We start from the raw sequence: 16,641 nt of genomic DNA, 5'->3' as shown, positions 1-16,641 counted from the left end.
CGTCACTGGTCTCCGCCGGCGCGCTTCCGTGACGCAACCCACGGCGCGGGGGAAGATGGCGGCGTGGGTAAAGGGCTTGGGGTTGACCACGCGGCCGCTGCTGCCGGTGGTCCAAACTTGGGACCTCGACGGGCGGCGCTGGGTCCGCGCGCTGCGGCGGAGCCCCGTGAGGGTGGTGTTTCCATCCGGACAGGTGGTGGAACGGAAGCCCAGTTCTGGGAAGCAGCCCCGGAGGGCTGAGACTGAGGCTAATCCCGAGCAGCGACCAAAGCAGCCGCTTCAGGTGTCCCGATCCCAGACGCCCTGCACCTGGGAAGAGTCGGGGCTTCGCTATGATAAGGCTTTACCCGGGGACAGAAGGCTGAGGTGATGTGTTCCTGAGACTTGTCTTGTATTCCCGTTTCTGTTCCCGCCTGCCAGCGGAAGCTTAACCTCTTTCCTTCTGTTGGAGGACTTCTTCCCGGTACACCCCTCTGGTTTTTATTATGCATGGAAGGCAGAATAAGTGTTTTCTTTGGAATTAGTTTATGTCTGTGAAGCTCTTTATATCTGTTAGAACTAGGTGTGTCTCCGTAACAAGGATGTTGGTGATGACCCCTCTTTTTGTTTCCACCCACAGCAGTGTAATGACAATAGTTAAGTCCAGGCCATTTCGGGAAAAGCAAGGAAAGATCCTGCTGGAAGGTCGCAGGCTGATTGCAGATGCTCTCAAGGCTGGTGCTGTGCCCAAGGTTTTCTTCTTTAGCCGTCTGGAATACATAAAGGAGCTACCCATTGATAAGCTGAAAGGTGTCAGCCTCATTAAGGTGAAATTTGAGGATATCAAGGATTGGTCCGACCTAGTAACACCACAAGGAATAATGGGTCAGTGGTTATACTATGTGTCACTAGAAGTAGAGATCTAGGATTACTTATTCAGAATTGTCTGAGGGCAACAGATTTTATTTGAACCAAATTCAAAATGTTTTCGTAAGACACCCAGAAAAATACAGTTCTCAAATCTGTGCATCTTACAGTATTTTCAGTGGAAAATGTATTAGGGCTCTTTACAGTCTCCAGGAATAACCACTGTTCCTTGAACATTATATTTTTAGGTTACTTCTTCAACCTCTAATGTCCAATTAAAATTTAAGAAAATGTTTACTAAAATACTTAGCCCTCCATTTGCACAAGACTTCCACCAGTGTGGTGATACCTCTCTGGCATTGACCCCCTTATTCTAGAAGCCTGTCTGAGCAGTAAGCTGCAAGCGATTACGCCGCTTAGCCCATTGAACAGGAAACCGTGTCTTTATTTGGTTGAATCTAACAAGATTCTAATAGATTGTAATATCTGTTAGCACTTAGGTCTTTTTTCTAAATATGGAAAAACTAAATTCTTTATATCTTTTTCACCCTGGAATTATATCTTAGGTATGAGAATTGAATGGCAGTAAGTGTAGAAGTTTCTCTTGGATAGTAAGGGGCAGTTGGGGCAAGTGGAGTTATCTTCAAGATTCTAATGTTTGGGCCAGGAGCTCTCATACCAGTTGTGCATGTGTTTCCTTTTGGTAAAGTTCAGCTATTAGTTGCGAGAGGATATTCTGGGGACCATCTCTTGTTTTGTAACCCAGCAAGTCACAGGGATCTATGACCCTGCGCTTAGAACTCTCCCCTAGGGTGGGGATTTGGGACTGCTAAAGTCCTTCCCTTACTCTAAGAGTTTGTGCGTTAGCTACACCCCTAATTCCCTACTTCATGTTACAGTGCAAGTATCACTTATTTGCACCATGCTTGCCGCTTTGGGCATGTGTGCTAACAGTGGCCAGCCCACCCAGGACTTCTGTAGCCCTCTTCGTTGTTATGACTGCTTTCATCATTTCATGCCTCTGAAAAATACATATTATTTGGCTTATCCTTATGTTTTATTTAATATTAAAGGGGTGGGGTAAAGAGAAAGCGGTAAGACCTCATGTCAGACTTCCGGCATATCTTTAAAATCCAGTAATGTAAGTAGGGCCTCTAGGAGAGAGTTCTCATCACTACCGCTGATCAGGTAGAAGTTAAAGGACTCCTGAGGCCCCTGCCCTGCTGAATGGTCTTGCAGCTATCCGTGGCTCCTAAGTGCAGGATCTTTTTACAGCACACAGATGCCTAGTATCATTCTAGGGCCTTCACCGATGGCTTAGGTGTAGATACTTATGTGTTCTCGGTGTGGAATAAATTGGCCTAGCCTGTGGCTAGAAGTATCTGACAACATTAGGAGTGCACACACAGCGTGTATCGATTTCACTTGCAGGTGTTTTTCACAGGAAATGTGTGGACATGTGCACAGAGATACAGGGATATTCATTGCAGGGTTGTTTATAATAGGGAAAAATGGAAAGTAAATGTCCGTCAGCTGGGGAAGAGCTAAATAAACCTGGTATGTTCGTATTACAAGATAACGTGAAGCATTTAAAATAAGGTAGCTCCGAATGGACTGACGTGAGTTCTCTAAGACATCTCATGTTAGCGAATTGAGTAAAGTTACAGAATAACACGTAGGGTGTGACTATTTGATGTAAGGGGGATTAGCACCTTGCGTGGGCAGATGTAGATATATACATAGGTAGGTGGATGGACCGAGTTCTGAAGGGATACACCTTCGGATCGGAAACAGTTATGGGGGCTGCATATCACTGGTAGGACTGTATGAATTTTTTCAATCAGAATGTATTCCTGTATTACTTACGTAACTAAGAATATAGAAAGCTGGGTAAATAAATGGAAAGCCAAATGATTCCCTGTGGTCACATCAGACAAGTGAACCGCCTATTTTGTTTCCTCAGGGATTTTTGCCAAACCTGACCATGTTAAGATGACATACCCAGAGACTCAGCTTCGCCACTTGCTGCCCTTATTGTTGATTTGTGACAATCTCCGTGACCCCGGGAACCTGGGGACGATTCTGAGATCTGCTGCTGGGGCCGGCTGCAGCAAAGTATTACTCACCAAAGGTCAGAGCACTTGTTACTGGGTGGATCGGGTGGCCACTTGGAAGTGAGCTGGCTTTGTGATTTGAGTCTTGGGTCTGCCCCTTATTAGCTGTATGTCTGTGAGCAATAATCTGAGTGTCAGTTTCCTCATCTGTAGCGTGGGCATAACAGAATCGACCCGGTAAGGCTGTTGTGAGGGTTGAGACGGCCCACATGAAGTACTCAGCGATTGCTTGGCACACATTAAGTACTTCGGGAGGTATGGATTCTCTTTTAAAATTATTTTGGCACCTGCTAGCTTATTAAAGAACTTAAAACCAGTCAGGGGAAGAAATAGATACCAATTTTAACACTTTGTTTCCATCCTTTGTGTAACGGTCTTGAGTTCCCAAAATGTTGGGCATATGACACCTTTCTAACTCTTGCCATTCTGAATCCGATAAAAGGAATGATGCCGACGGAGTGTGATTATGAAATTGGGATGCATTTGTCTTAGCCTTGGGATGGGTCAAACACCCCCACACAAGTTAGCCCCATGACATTTCTCTCCTGTCATCAGAAATGGGTTGAGTAGGGGACACCTGGGCGGCTCAGTCAGTTGGTTAAGCATCTGCCTTTGGCTCAGGTCATGATCCCAGGGTCCTGGGATGGAGCTCTGTGTCAGGCCCCTACGCAGCAGGGAGTCTGCTTCTCCTGTCTCTGCCCCTTCCCTCCGCCTGCCCCCCATCCTGCTCTCTCATTCTCTTTCAAGTAAACAAAATCTTAGAAAAGGGGGGTGAGTGCCTGGGTGGCTCAGAGGGTTAAGTCTCTGCCTTCAGCTCAGGTCTTGATCCCAGGGTTCTGGGATCCAGCCCTGCATCCAGCTCCCTTCTCTGCAGAGAGCCTGCTTTTCCCTCTCCCTGCCACTCCCCCTGCTTGTGCTCTCTCTCTGTCAAATAAATAAATAAAATCTTTAAAAAAAAAGTAAAATTAAAATTAAAAAAAAAAAAAGGAAATGGGATGGATAGGCTTGGTTCTAAAGAGACTTGGCTAACACGTGGGACATACCTAAAAAATGCCTCTTACAACTTGTGGGGGGGGGGGGATCATTCAGTGTAAGCTGATAATGACCCTGCACCTGAGACTTGCCTCGGTTGCTCCTTTCAACCCTTCGTTCCTGTCCCACCTCGTTGGAATAGGTGGAGGAGATATAGAGACGCCAGCATGAGAGCTAGGTGCTGGGGTTCCATCATCAGTACCTCGCTCACCCACCCCGTCGTTGAGCGCTCGGAGAGCCGGGGTGGTTTTGGAAGCGTACGTATAAATTGCAGGCGGTGCGGCTTCCACACTGATGGTGGAGGCTGGTACAGAGGAGGTGGGGAGGGAGCAGGGAACACTTGGTGTGGTGCCCCGGATGGAGGGCATGAGGATGAGGGGGGAAATCTCCTCTTGTCCCTTACTCCCCACCAGGGAGAGGGGTCAGACTGGATGGCTCCCCTCATGAGTCTCAGCCCCTCCTCTGTCCCTCCCTCGCCCCCAGCTTCTTGACAGACAGCCCACCTCCCATCTCTGGGTCCCTGCGGTGACTGGGAAAGCCCATTGTTGGCACAATGTGTGGGCAGTGTTCCATTCTCTGTGTCTTATTTTCCTTTTAAAATTTGGTTTGTCTACTTACTCTGTCCTGAAGTTAGGTTAATTGTTGCAGTAACTTAGAATGAGGAGAGTTGTGCTGATGGCGGGGGGGGGGGGCAGGTCGGTGGTGGCCTGGCCCTGCTGCCTCCCCTGGCCTGTGGTCCTGGGAAAGCGCACGTGCAAGTGGCTGGGCTTAGCTTGCGGCTATGTATACAAGAGTTCTAGCCTTCTTACCGTGTGGTGAGAGGGCGTGTGTGAGTGTGAAAGAGAAGGCTGCTGCCCGGCTCTCCCTGGATGTCTGTGGTTGCCCCCATCTACTGTCTCGCTCTCTAGCGGCTTCCCTGCTCTGGTGCAGATTCAACATTGAAGCTGGATGGGCCTTTCTAAAGCATAAACCAGATTCTGTCACTACTTTGCTTAAAATCCTTCGTCCTCATTTTATTGTCTAATGGATAAAATCCCAGACTTCCTCAGCTTGGCTCCTACCCTCCTTTAGACTGGTCCTTGCCTGCCTCCTGTCTCATCTCCCACTGCACCCCACCCGTTATCGGCCAGATCGCTGTCCTTACAGGGTTTTGGGCTATGGCGTTCTTCCCGCCTCTGTAACTCCCCCGGCCTTTCTTTGACAGCTTCCTCCTATCCTTCCAGGTCCAGCTTAGGGTCATGTTCTGTGGGGTGTTTTTCCTGGTAGCTTTGCTCTGTACAAGGGTTTTCCGTCACCCTGTTCATGCTGCTCTTACATCAGTTACTGATACGTAGTCATGTGTTCAGATGTCCCAACACCATCGCCCAGTCTGCCACGAGCCCCTCGAGGCTGGGGACTTTAATGCTCTTTGCGTCTCCTATCCAGTGTCTGGCCCAGGTGGATGGTCACGTTGAAGGAATGAGAAAAGTCTCTTTCCGCACCAGCAGGAATCCACCCTTGGTCCCTTTGCCGGACGCTGCCATAACTGGGGAGGCAGAGGTCCCAGCTCTCAAGAAGGCTACAGTAGGACATTTTTGGCTTTCTGTCCTGATCCAGAATTAATCTGATTTACTCCAAAATCCCCTTGTCTGGGAAGGTTTCTAGTCCTAATTGGATTCTATCTCTGTTTTCTAGGCTGTGTGGATGCCTGGGAGCCCAAAGTGCTACGGGCAGCAATGGGGGCGCATTTCCAGGTGCCCATAGTCAGTAATCTGGACTGGGAAACCTTGCCCAGCTACCTGCCCACCGACACCCGGGTCTACGTGGCTGACAACTGTGGCCTTTATGCCCAGGCCCAGATGTCTAACAAAGCCAGTGACCATGGCTGGGTATGTGAGCGACGACTCTCGAAGTTGCACAAGTATGAGGAGGAGGAAGAGGAAGAAGACGATCGAGAACCTGGAGCCAGTAAAGCCTGGCTCCCTGAACTGGAGGTCCAGAGGTATGACTCGGACTGGACAGAGGCACCAGCAGCTGTGGTGATAGGTGGGGAGACCCACGGCGTGAGCCTGGAGTCCTTGCAGTTGGCCGAGAGCACCGGGGGCAAGAGGCTGCTGATCCCCGTCGTGCCTGGTGTGGACAGCCTGAACTCAGCTATGGCTGCGAGCATCCTGCTTTTTGAAGGGAAAAGACAACTGCGTGTGAGGGCAGAACACTCGAGCAGGGACGGGAGGTGCCACTGAGACGGAACATGGAAGTCGGTCCTTGATTGGAGGGGGTCCCCAGCCCCTCCTGCGTTGTTAGGAGATAGGCAGAGTCGGTAACTGTGGCTGCCCAGGCCATATCCAGGAGGCAAGAGGTGGGCAAGAGGCTACTGTATGGTTATTGGAAAAATAAGAATTTCCGTGAATCTCTGCTTATCCTCAAAAATAACCAGGGTGAGAATTCTTCCTGAGACTTCCCCTGCTCCCTAGCAAAACTTCCTCTTGAGAGAACCCAGAGATCGAGCGTGACTCATGCCCCAAGTGGCGGCAGGGTGGGATTGCTTTGATATGTTTGAGGGGAGAGGTTTTGGCAGGAACAGTCTCTCGGTGGCTGTGCTCTTGCAGGCGGGAGGCCTGGAGTCGCTGCCCTCGTGTCCCACTCCGGTCTGGGCTGCCTGGGGCCTCACCGGTGTTCGATGCAAGTGGCCCACAGATTGCTCTTGGGACCCTCCATGCCCTGGCCCTCTGGCTCACAGAGCCCTCATGCCTGTCACACCAGCAGGCTAAGTCTGGGAGGCAGCTCAGGGACCTGAACTGCTGGAGTCTGTTGACATTTGTTCTCTCGACACCTTGGAGAAGTCCTAAGAAAGTAGAGGTCACTGATGGGAAGTTCATACCTTTCCAGCATGAAACCAGTTTTCTGTGGCTTTGTCCTGGATTCTTCTGCTGATTCTTGTTACAAAATAAAGATCAATGAAAGAGCAACAAACACTATGCCTTGTTACTGTTCAAAGCAAGTGTAAAACCAGCCTATTTGATCGCACCCGGTGAAAGAAATTTACATCCCATTCACTTTCTAGTCAACGGCTTAGATACCGTGACTCGGCTTAGATACCGTGACTCGTAAGTTCTTTCTGTGATGATGATAATCTCGCAGAGGGCAAGCTTTCCTTTCTTACAGATGACTACAGGGGAAGCAGATGGTGGCGAAGTTCTTGATTTTTGAGCGATAATGGAAAATTGCTCCCTTGAATTCTTTGCCATTTTAATGCCATCATTTGTTTTTTCACCATTTCCCCAGGAAATCAGAATAAAAAATGAGCAGTGCATGACAAGCACGGACTCCGAGAAGCTGGCCCGTGGTTGGCCGAGGGGCTCCTGGTCTTTGTGTGGAGTGAGTGCTATTGGGGACTTCTGCCACAAGGTGGCAGCCGTGCTTCAAAACCACTCCCAGCCCTGAAGGGAGGGGTCTGGTTTTCCTGGAATTAAATTGTTGGAAATGCCGGAGTCAGTCTCTTTCCACAGAGGGCATTTTACAGGCCACTTGTGTTCAGAGGGGCTGAAGGTGGAGACCCATCCAGCTTCTCATTCTCTCAGCAGAATCTGAAGCCTAGATAGACATCAGACCAAAAACTAAGGAGGAATTGGACAGTGGGAAGTGGCTGCGGCAAGAAGTGGCACAACTTTTTCCTTGGAGTAGAACGTCTGGGAAAGCAGCTCTGGGCAGATGCTGCTGTCCCCGGACGCCTGCAACTCCCCCCGGGAGCCCTCCGCCCGGTTTGGAGCTCCGGGGCAGGGAGAGCTGCAGAGGCCTTTCCCTGCCCCAGCCCCAGCAGCCAGCTCGCCGTGAGAATCCTGTCGTTAAGGTCTGGAGGGTGAGCAGACCCCTGGGCCCGGGTTTCTACCAGTTTCCCCTCAACCTGTGGTGGATAGGAGCACCCGATGTCCCCCTCCAAGCTGCGCTTTCAGCTCCACTTTTGTCATCTTGTCCCACGAAGACCCCAGCAGCAGCATCTCACCCAGGGTCCTGTGACTAGTGCTGAAAGCCACTAGCTGTGCTGCAGGGCCTGGTGCCTGGCCCAGGGCCCAGCCCCTCACCGCCCCCCTCACCAGGAGCAGATCTGGCTGGCTCCAACAATTTTAAGAAACACTCACGTAGGTAGACATCTTTAAGCTCCCAAGAACGTCTGTCTGCATCAAGGAACACACAAACGTAACAAGCTAGAAGCCCCATGAATGGATGGGCTCTTTTTTGCTGTGGGCAACTTAGTCTGAAGTAGGTTGCCACGTTACACCGGTGCAGCTGAGACGCGGCCTGCAAGCCAGGCCGCCCTCGCTGGACTCAGGAAGCCACGGCCAAGGCCGACGCTCAGAGGCCAAGTGTAACCCAAAGTCTGAGTCCATTACAGATGCCATCGGTTCTCTGCCTACTATGCTTGTAGGGAAGCCACCTTCTTCAGCTGAAGTCTCCTATTACGGGGCCCTCCTCCAAGCTGCTACTTCAGGATGCAAGAAGGGAACAAGGGCTGGGGAGGGGACAGGGCTGCAGCGGGCTCTGGCCTCCCAGCCTCCCTCTCGCCTCTCCGAAGGCGGGTGGGGGTGCATACTGACTGCAGACCGGCAGAGTGGCTCCTGACTGGGGACTTCCTTCCACATCCCGTGATGTCCAAAGATTTCTTTTTTAGCCCTGGGTCCCAAGATCATGCCTCCTCCTCCTCCTCTACCCTAGTTCTAGCCCGTGTGACGCATCAGCACCCAGGAACCCAGACGGGCCCACCTGCCTCCTTTGGGCTGTGCACTGGCCGAGGGCTTGAGGACAGGCTTCCATGAGTTGGTAGAAATCCAACAGCCCCTCAGAACAAGTCCTACCCAACTGGCATAACACACTTCCTGGCTTGGGAAGTAGTCCAAACCCCCAAGGGGCTGGGACACATCATGCCTTAAACAGAGCAGATTTTCTTCATGCTTGCACATTTGCGGTGTGCCTAGGACACCCTAATGTCCTATTTCCCCCACTAGAAGGAGAAACCCTAGCCCTAAAGTAGACCAATATAAAATTTTCCTACAAACCGCCTTCTGTTTGACGGAAAAAATTTCCCTTGCACCATTTACATCGTTGAATAATCAAGAATGAAGCTAATAGGCAACAGCCATTTGTCAACAAAGAATTTTCCCTTGGACGGCCTGCCTGGATATGGGGGGAGGGCAACGAGGTGAAGTGCTTGCTTTTACTTTTACACAGCTGCTTCGGGGAACATGAGAGACCCCGAGCTCTGGGCCTCTGGGTCAGTCCTCTGCTCACATGGCAGAGCTCCCCACCGTCCATGCTCGGCCACGTTCCAGTCCTATGGGGCAAGCACGGGCCTCCCCAGCCTGGCCCGGGGAAGACTTAGGATCAGGATGTGCCTGCATGTGTGTGCGTGGAGGGGGCTGGGCCGGGTGCCTGCTCAGACCCCTCCCAGAGCTACGATCCCAGTCCACACGCGTGCACACGCGCGCACACACGCCTGCTATTCTAAGCTGACACCTGATTGGGTCCCACTGATGAATCTTGGACCACGCTTCCGTCTCTAGATCACTGCAGAACTCCGTTTGCTACCCTGGAACAAGGCGGCAGGAGGAGAGAACAGCTTTCTAGTGTCTTTAATGAGGCAAGAAGCAAAAACAAAGTCTGGCTGAAAACTACCACTTGAAGCTTGGCTGATGACAAAACAGTACTGGCTCCTCGTGCTTGGGGAAGTGAGAGCCACTGAATTTGAGGACACACTTGGAGATGGTGGGGGGGGTGCAGGCAGCCACTTCACTCCTGGAAAGGAAGCTTCGGTTGCGCCCTGGCATTCAGCGCTGTCCACTGTACATACCAATTCCAAACACAGACCCTTTTTCTTAACCAGATCTTTATTGTTGGGGACAGGTAAAAAAAATCTCATCTCTGTTGTGAAAATGGGTAGAATCGGATCTGGAAGTCATTGTGGTGAGCACAAACTCTGGAACCCCAGGGTGGCATTTTCACAGCCCACCTTCCTGCCTCAGCGGCCGGGGCACGGCTTCCCTTGCTGCTGACAGAAGCCCTTGAAGAGATCACAGCCGGGATTTTAACCTGCTTCCAATTAGTGACAAGAATTAAGGTATTTTGGAGCTGCTTAGTGGGAATTGGGAAGCCACCCACTTCGTCTGCGTCAGGATCCTTTAAAATCTCTTGCACTATTGAGACGGGGTTTTGCTGGCACTGGTGAACGGGTCCTCTCCCCGCGTTTCCCCTCAACGCGGCCACTCAACAAACCTAAAGCTTTCGTGTAGTCAACCTTCCCACTGCCCTTAACCTACACACCCACTCCAAGAGGGGCATCTGGTGCCAAGGATCCAGTCGCCCTCGGGGACAAGTAGTTCAGTCAGCCCTGTAAGGCCGTAGAAGAATCACGATGACCTAATTTTTCTGCTGCAGGGACATACAGGGACCTACAGGGACCCCTCACTGGACTCTGTTCCTTCTGCACCAGAAGAGAAGTGGCTGCTGAGAGAGACCACTTTTCCTCCAAGGCTATCATGATACGGGGACGTAGGCAGAACTCCATCTTCCAAGTGCGTGGTGCTCACCTTGTCCCCGCATCCACCACACTCCCAGAGGAGGCACTGGCAGGGTTCCCACGGAAGCCCCTAGCCCAGCCTAGAGCCAGGGTGGAGGGTCTCCTGCTATTGCCCATTCTTCACAGGGAGACCTGCGTGGGATTCCTTGTTTCTACAACTGCCCCCCTCAGGCTTCGGAGCCCTTGCTCCCCTGTGGGGAGGGCCTGAGCACCAGTGTCCACAGGGAGGCCTGTGATCGGAGAATCTGCCCTCCGCCAGCACAAGTGGAACCAGGAGAGATGGCAGCCGGGGCTCCAGCAGGGACCGGCCTCCGGTGCTCTAGGCCAGAGGAGCGCCTCAGCTTCGGAAGGATTCGACAGAGGGCCAGTTCTGGACAATTCTGAAACTATTCTGAAACAATTCTGCTACTAAGGCATCCAGAGAAGTCACGAGGATCTCGTACGTGCCGCCCACCCCCTCCCCAGAGCCCAGCGCCATAAGCAAAAAGCTTTTTGTTACGAAGCACAGGAAAGGCCAAGTCGTTGATAACGTCCCGAGATGCCTGCTTTATTTCTCACTAGGTGGTTGCATTTCAGGCTCGCGACATCACGTAACTGTCTATTACCAACTAACTGTACCTCCGAACTGCGAGTCAGCGATCCAATTCAGGAAGGAGCAGTGGTGCCAACAGCGGGTGGGGGGCCAGGTTTTCCAAATCGGTGCTCTCGGCTGACAGGCGGAGCCAAGGGTATGAAAGACCCTTAAGGCCTGGTCGAGAGAGGCCCAAACCCTGTGACCCCCTAGGCAAAGCCCTCTACCCCACGTGCCAAGGACACAGCTGTTATCTCCCTTCTGTGGGAGCCAAGCTACCTGAGCCTCGCCAAGGGAATCCAAGGCCTACTTTTAGCTGACCCGTCCTCTGCTCCCACGGCCACCCAGGACACAGCTCTTTGTGCAGGTTCTCAGGAAAAAGCTAGGCTTCTGGTAATTTCTTGTTTCAGTTCTGCTTTGAAAAGAAAAGAGGGATGACAGGTAACCAAAGGCGGACACAGGCACCTCGGCAGAGCTGCAGTGGCCCCGGGCCCAGAGCTGGGCCGAGTCAGAGGTCTGCGCTGGTGAGGCGGGGCTCCTCTAAAAACACAGGGCTGGGTGCCTCTCGCGAAGCTGTCCAAGGGGGAAGAATTTATTAACAAAATTCCAAGACGGTAGAGGCTGTTCATATGAGAAGGCAGAAACTTGGAGAAGGTAAGATCAAGGAAGAAAGATGTAAGGAAAAAAACGAGCAGCTCTTTCTTGTCACGTGGTAGGAGCTCAGAGTAAGCAGTTGGTACATGAACCACTACCAGAGCTTCCCTTTCTCTCACCAAGAAAGAACACAAGCTTCCTTTGAGATCCTGAGATCCCCTGCCCAAGAACTGACTGCCGGGCTGGTGTCTTTCCCTCACACCAAGATAGACGAAGTCACTTAGGAGAGAGGATGGTGTTCTCATCAGCAGCTCCGAGCTGAGGCCTCGCGAGGCCGCGGCCCTTTCCCTGCTCCACCTGCACAAACGTCCGTGTGTCACTGAGCTGTCCTGGGCCCTGCGCGAGCGGGCGGACACCGGGGGCGGGGCCAGAGCACCAGCGCGCTGTCCTTCATGCCCGCTCGGCACAAGACCACCCGGCAAATACTTCCCCGAGAGCTAGTGACTGGGAGTGGGCCGCAGTCCTGGTTCTGGCCGGGTTCTGCCAGCCCCGTGGATCCCAAGCAGAGTCTCCAGACACGGTGGGTTCTTCTGCTGCGGAGAGGATGTGCACCTTAGGGTGCTAGCTGAGGACTTAATGCAGAAAACAAGGCACCACAGAGAGGTTGGACACTTGGGCTGTGTGATTCGGGACACACTGGAAAAGTCCAAGGGAGGAGGGAAGGAAGGGGAGGAGGAAGAGGAGAAGACCGAGTTTTAAATAACGTCTCCTGAGGCTGGAGCCCCCCTAGATGGGCTCTGGTTTGAGCTTTTCTGCTAGGAAGTCATTCACAAAGGCCTCCACAATGGCAGGGGTGATCTCTTCCACGTCCATCACATACTTGGCCCGGGCCGACATGTCCAGAATGGTGAGCAAAGGGGCAGCCTCGGGCAGGTTGGTGTAATCGCGCAGGGAGTCAGTCATGTCGTCCTGGAAGTCACCAGAGGGAGAGAAAACCCGTAAGTGTTCAAGAAAGAGGGTAGAGAGTCCCCTGGCCCCCACCCCGGTCCCCCAGACGGCATGGAAAGCCACCACTCCAGTGTCCTGAAGAGTGGGTGGCCCTCCGGGAAAGATGGGCTCTCAGAACAGGGAGCAGTGGACTCGACCCTGCCTTGGAGAATTCTCTCTGCATCTCCGCAGACCACCAGACAAGGCCTCTTCCTTCAATAGCACAAAAGCAACTTCCACGTGTCCTGTGCTTGCTAAAAACGTGTTGTCTTTTAATCACTTCCTTTTGCCATTACCTCTCAATTATCTGCAGCCCCACTGTGGCTATCTGAGGCCAATCTGCACTTCCAGCTCTGGAATTCTGAACAGAAACAGCTCCTGTCCCCACCCCACCCCTGGGGTTCAGGAGGGCAGGAGTCAGAAGCACGGCCGTTCAGAAGGCGTTTCCCGAGGCTTACACGGGTGCCAGTGTCGGTCACACTCCCACGGACTGTTGCGGTGAATCTTCCTTATTAAGTCCAAAAGCAAACCCAGAAACCCAAAGACTAGCGGAAGATTTTGTAAGGGAGCAAGCATCTGAGATTACCCATCAGGCTACCGACCCAAATCTGGCAGAGAGCAGGAAACGGACTCTACACCCACCCCGAGGCCGTCTCACCACAAAACACACACGCAGCCTCTGAGCTGCACACGGAGACCCACGTCCCTCTGCACAGGAAGGGCTGGGGCATTCCTGGCCTTAAATGCTGGCAAGCAGGAGGCACGGAATTTACCACTCACTGGTTTCTCAAAAAACCATTCCTTTGTCAAAGGGCAGATCTTTAGGAAGATGATTAGAAAGGGCATGCGCTTCCGGCAATGATGGGTGAGTCAGCATCTCTGGCACTGCTGGCCCCACCCGGGCCCCCCGTGTGGGTTAATAAACGATCTTCATGCTAAGCAGAGGGGAGGCAACCAGATGACGACTGTACACGGAGTTCCCATGAGGAGGCCTGGGCCAAGCTGAGCACAGGGCTGCGGCCCCGCCCCTCTCCCTGGGAGCAAACCACGGGGAGGTGAATTTTAACATCCACTAAGGCTTCAGAAGGGATGACCTCTGCCTGTCAGAGCAGGGGGATCATGACAAACACCCTTAGCCCTGCGAGGAGTGGGAGAGGGCCAGAGTGCTGGCTCAGAGGTGCTCCATTGGTGTTCGATGACCCGGCACCCGCACCCATCCCCTTCCATGACGCCTGGCTTCGGTGCACGAGGCCAGAGAACTGGACCAAGAGAGCTGCCAAGGCCAGGAGCCCAGGTGAAGTGCACAGGAAGGACAGGATGGCCAGGTGGGGAGCTGGCGCAGTGGATGACTCCGTCAGACCCTCCTCTGTCCTGGGGCAGGCACCCTGCCCTCTGGGCCTGGCCACCTGCGGGACCACGTGGGCAGAGCGAGTGAGAACACTGCCTCTGGGGTCCCGCTGACCTCACGTTCAGTCTTCTGCACCACCTACTTAACGTGGGGCTCTGGTAAGTCACTTCTGGGAGCCCAGGCCTTGTCGTCTGTAAGACGGATTCCAGAACGGCTTGCATGGGGTTAGGTGCGAGCCAGCTGGTGAGCCAGCAAGTACGCAGAGCCCGGCCGGCCGAGAGCCCAGACCTGCAGCCGCCCGGCGCGCTCCCCAAGGCTTGCGCTGCTCACATGTGAAACCCAGGGGTGCCGTTCCCGGCCAGCGCCGTGAGGAGCAAATGGGAGGGCGCCATGGAGCTCGGCTGGCTGCCTGGTACACGGGAGACCTGCAAATGCGCCTTCTCGGCCACATTCCTCACGCGCTTACGGGAGCTCCCCAGCCCCACCCCAGCCCCTGGCTCGGCCCCTTCTCTTCTGCACCCATCTCTTCTCTCACAGCCCTTTGAAAGGGGTTAGACTTTAATACATTAAGAGCAGGTTCCATTTGTGCTTTGTGTGGGGCGGGCGTGGGTAGCCCCAAGGCAGGGCCCTGTGAACCTGCTTTGTTCCCTCCACCCCACCGCAGAGCAGGGTGACTTCAGTTGCCTGCCGGGGGCCCGGCAGGGCTTGGCAGGGGTGGCTACTGAAGAGGTGATGAATGGGTGCGGGTTCAGGGTGTCTGGCCGTGCTGGCTCTCCTCGGAGCCAAACAGCACAGCATCAAATGAGTGCTGGGCTCTGACCAACTGGGGATACGGACGGGTGGAAAGAGGACAGGGGGCTTCCCAAAGTGTGTGGGTCAACAGTCAGCTTGAGGCCGGCGCCCGGAGGGGCGGGGGAGGTGGCGGAGCACGCGTGCACGGGCTTCCGGGGGTGGGGGCTGAGCCAGAGCGGGGCCGCCGGCTTGCGGGGACTCCTGCGCCGGCAGGACAGGCGCCTGCACCGGGAGGTGGCCCCAGCTCAGCGCCCGGCCTTCTCACCCTGTGAAAAGGCCCCCGCGCGGTCCATCCCCGCGCGGTCCATCCCAGCTGGGGTGAAGAGAGGCTGGGAAGCCCCAGTGTCCAAGCTCAGCAGCCTCCCGGGCCGCTGGGGAGATGCAGGTCTGAGTTGTGACGCGCCCACTTTGCAGGCCAGGGCCGAGGGACTAGCCAAGCAGACGCTTCGTCAAGCATCCAGGGCCTGGTGTGGACCCAGCCTGGAGGGAGCGAGTGCTGACGACCATCTTTGTGGCTGCCACTCGTCCTAGCAGCCTGGGGGGTAGAGGCGCAAGAGGCAGCCCTTTCCCGGGGGCCGTCCTGCTGCTCTGAGGCTGCTGAGCGGCAAACAAGGGAGGAAGGTACAGCAGCGACAGGAAATGGCTTTCCGTGCGGGATGACGCACCTTTCATGCACATCTGTCTGTGGGCTCTTCACCCCAGATCCCGGAGCTCCTTCAAACGTCCCCTAGAGCCGCATCCCTCGTGTCCCAAGAGTTGGCCCGCTGAGCAGCCTGCGGGCCGGGCCCCAGCCGCACTCACCTCGCCCGCCACAAAGAACAGAAGTGGCGCCTCCTCCTCTTTGGCTTTGTACTTGGCAATGATCTTCTCGGCTATTGGCTGGATCAGCTGCTTGGCTGCCTCAGACTCCCCATCATCCTCAGAATCTGTAATGGGGAGAGAGAGACACGAGAAGCACTGGTTTGTGGAACAGATGGAGTGGCGCCCCCTGAGGGAGCTGGGTCCTGGGCCGAAACGCCCATCTGGGCAGCCCCTGAACGGACACAAAATTTCCCCTGGGACACAGGCCTCGCCCCCGGCTACAGGGGGCGTGTCCGCGGCGCATGCGCACCACTGCACCACGCTCCCGCAGCAACTACTCACCTCATCGAGCGTCACTAATACCCCAAGCACCACGACTCTGTCCAGCGCATTCAGCACAAACTGGCCTTGGAAGCCGAGCTTCCCTGAAGCCAGAACCTGAGGTCCTGGTAGTTTTTCTCTCAATCATAGAACCACAGGAGGAACTCCGGTCTAACTTCCTATTGAAAATGGCAGAAGTGGTGGTGGCAGGGGGGTCAGGCTGCAGTCCGGTCAGCAGCTTTGATGGCAATGCGGTGGCACCGGGACCCCTGGAAAGCCAACTTCACTGATGGCCAGACTTGCCCGGGAAGGGATGGACTGCCTGCCCGGGTGCCCAAGAACCCCCTTTAGGCATCTCTTGCCTCCAGTGAAAGAGCAACATGGGGGCAGCCACACTCCGGGGCCCTGGGGCTCACTCCTGCTGGACCCTGTAACCCAGAACGAGAGCAACTCCCCAAGGGGCAAAGAGGGGAAGGGGAGGCAGGCAGCAGGATTTTCACCCAGCAGTGCCACACTGCCCTGGGGGGCCGGCCGCAGCACGTAGACACGGCAGGACATATTCCTGATCCACATCGAATCCGCTCTGTGATGCTGGAACTCACTTTGCCTCTCTGGGACCTCCTTACCAGCATCTACAGGGGGCCAGTGAGATGCAGCTGTCCCTCAGTTCAGAACTGTTTCCCAG

The 16,641-nt window shown here is 54.2% G+C and overlaps 2 protein-coding genes across 5 annotated transcripts in view; one reads left to right on the top strand and one right to left on the bottom strand.

The window, feature by feature from the left end:
* Positions 1-19: 19 nt before the first annotated feature.
* MRM3 (mitochondrial rRNA methyltransferase 3) lies at positions 20-6,944 on the top strand. Of its 4 annotated transcripts, none has more exons than XM_008695543.2 (4): positions 20-366; positions 620-864; positions 2,810-2,977; positions 5,667-6,944. In XM_008695543.2, exons 1-4 carry the CDS (start codon positions 56-58, stop codon positions 6,212-6,214), a joined length of 1,272 nt encoding a protein of 423 aa, XP_008693765.1. In that variant the 5' UTR covers positions 20-55; the 3' UTR covers positions 6,215-6,944. The 4 variants fall into 4 exon arrangements, with proteins under 4 accessions (XP_008693765.1, XP_040497048.1, XP_040497046.1 ...); XM_040641112.1 differs by having other exon boundaries at positions 324-463; XM_040641114.1 differs by lacking the exon at positions 620-864 and having other exon boundaries at positions 235-366.
* A 2,891-nt stretch (positions 6,945-9,835) lies between these two features.
* The window catches only part of NXN (nucleoredoxin), a 152,497-nt gene continuing 145,691 nt past the window's right edge, over positions 9,836-16,641 (bottom strand). Inside the window, exons 7-8 of the mRNA XM_040641109.1 lie at positions 15,636-15,760; positions 9,836-12,676 (exon numbers count right to left, since the gene is read on the bottom strand). Coding sequence (XP_040497043.1) covers positions 12,494-12,676; positions 15,636-15,760 — 308 coding nt within the window. The 3' untranslated portion in view covers positions 9,836-12,493. The remainder of the gene's footprint in view (positions 12,677-15,635; positions 15,761-16,641) is intronic.

The sequence above is a fragment of the Ursus maritimus genome, unplaced genomic scaffold (genome assembly GCF_017311325.1).
Source record: "Ursus maritimus isolate PB19 unplaced genomic scaffold, ASM1731132v1 scaffold_24, whole genome shotgun sequence".
Taxonomy (NCBI): domain Eukaryota; kingdom Metazoa; phylum Chordata; class Mammalia; order Carnivora; family Ursidae; genus Ursus; species Ursus maritimus.
Note: the sequence above shows the minus strand (reverse complement) of the source record. Positions and strands in the feature narration are given on the sequence as shown.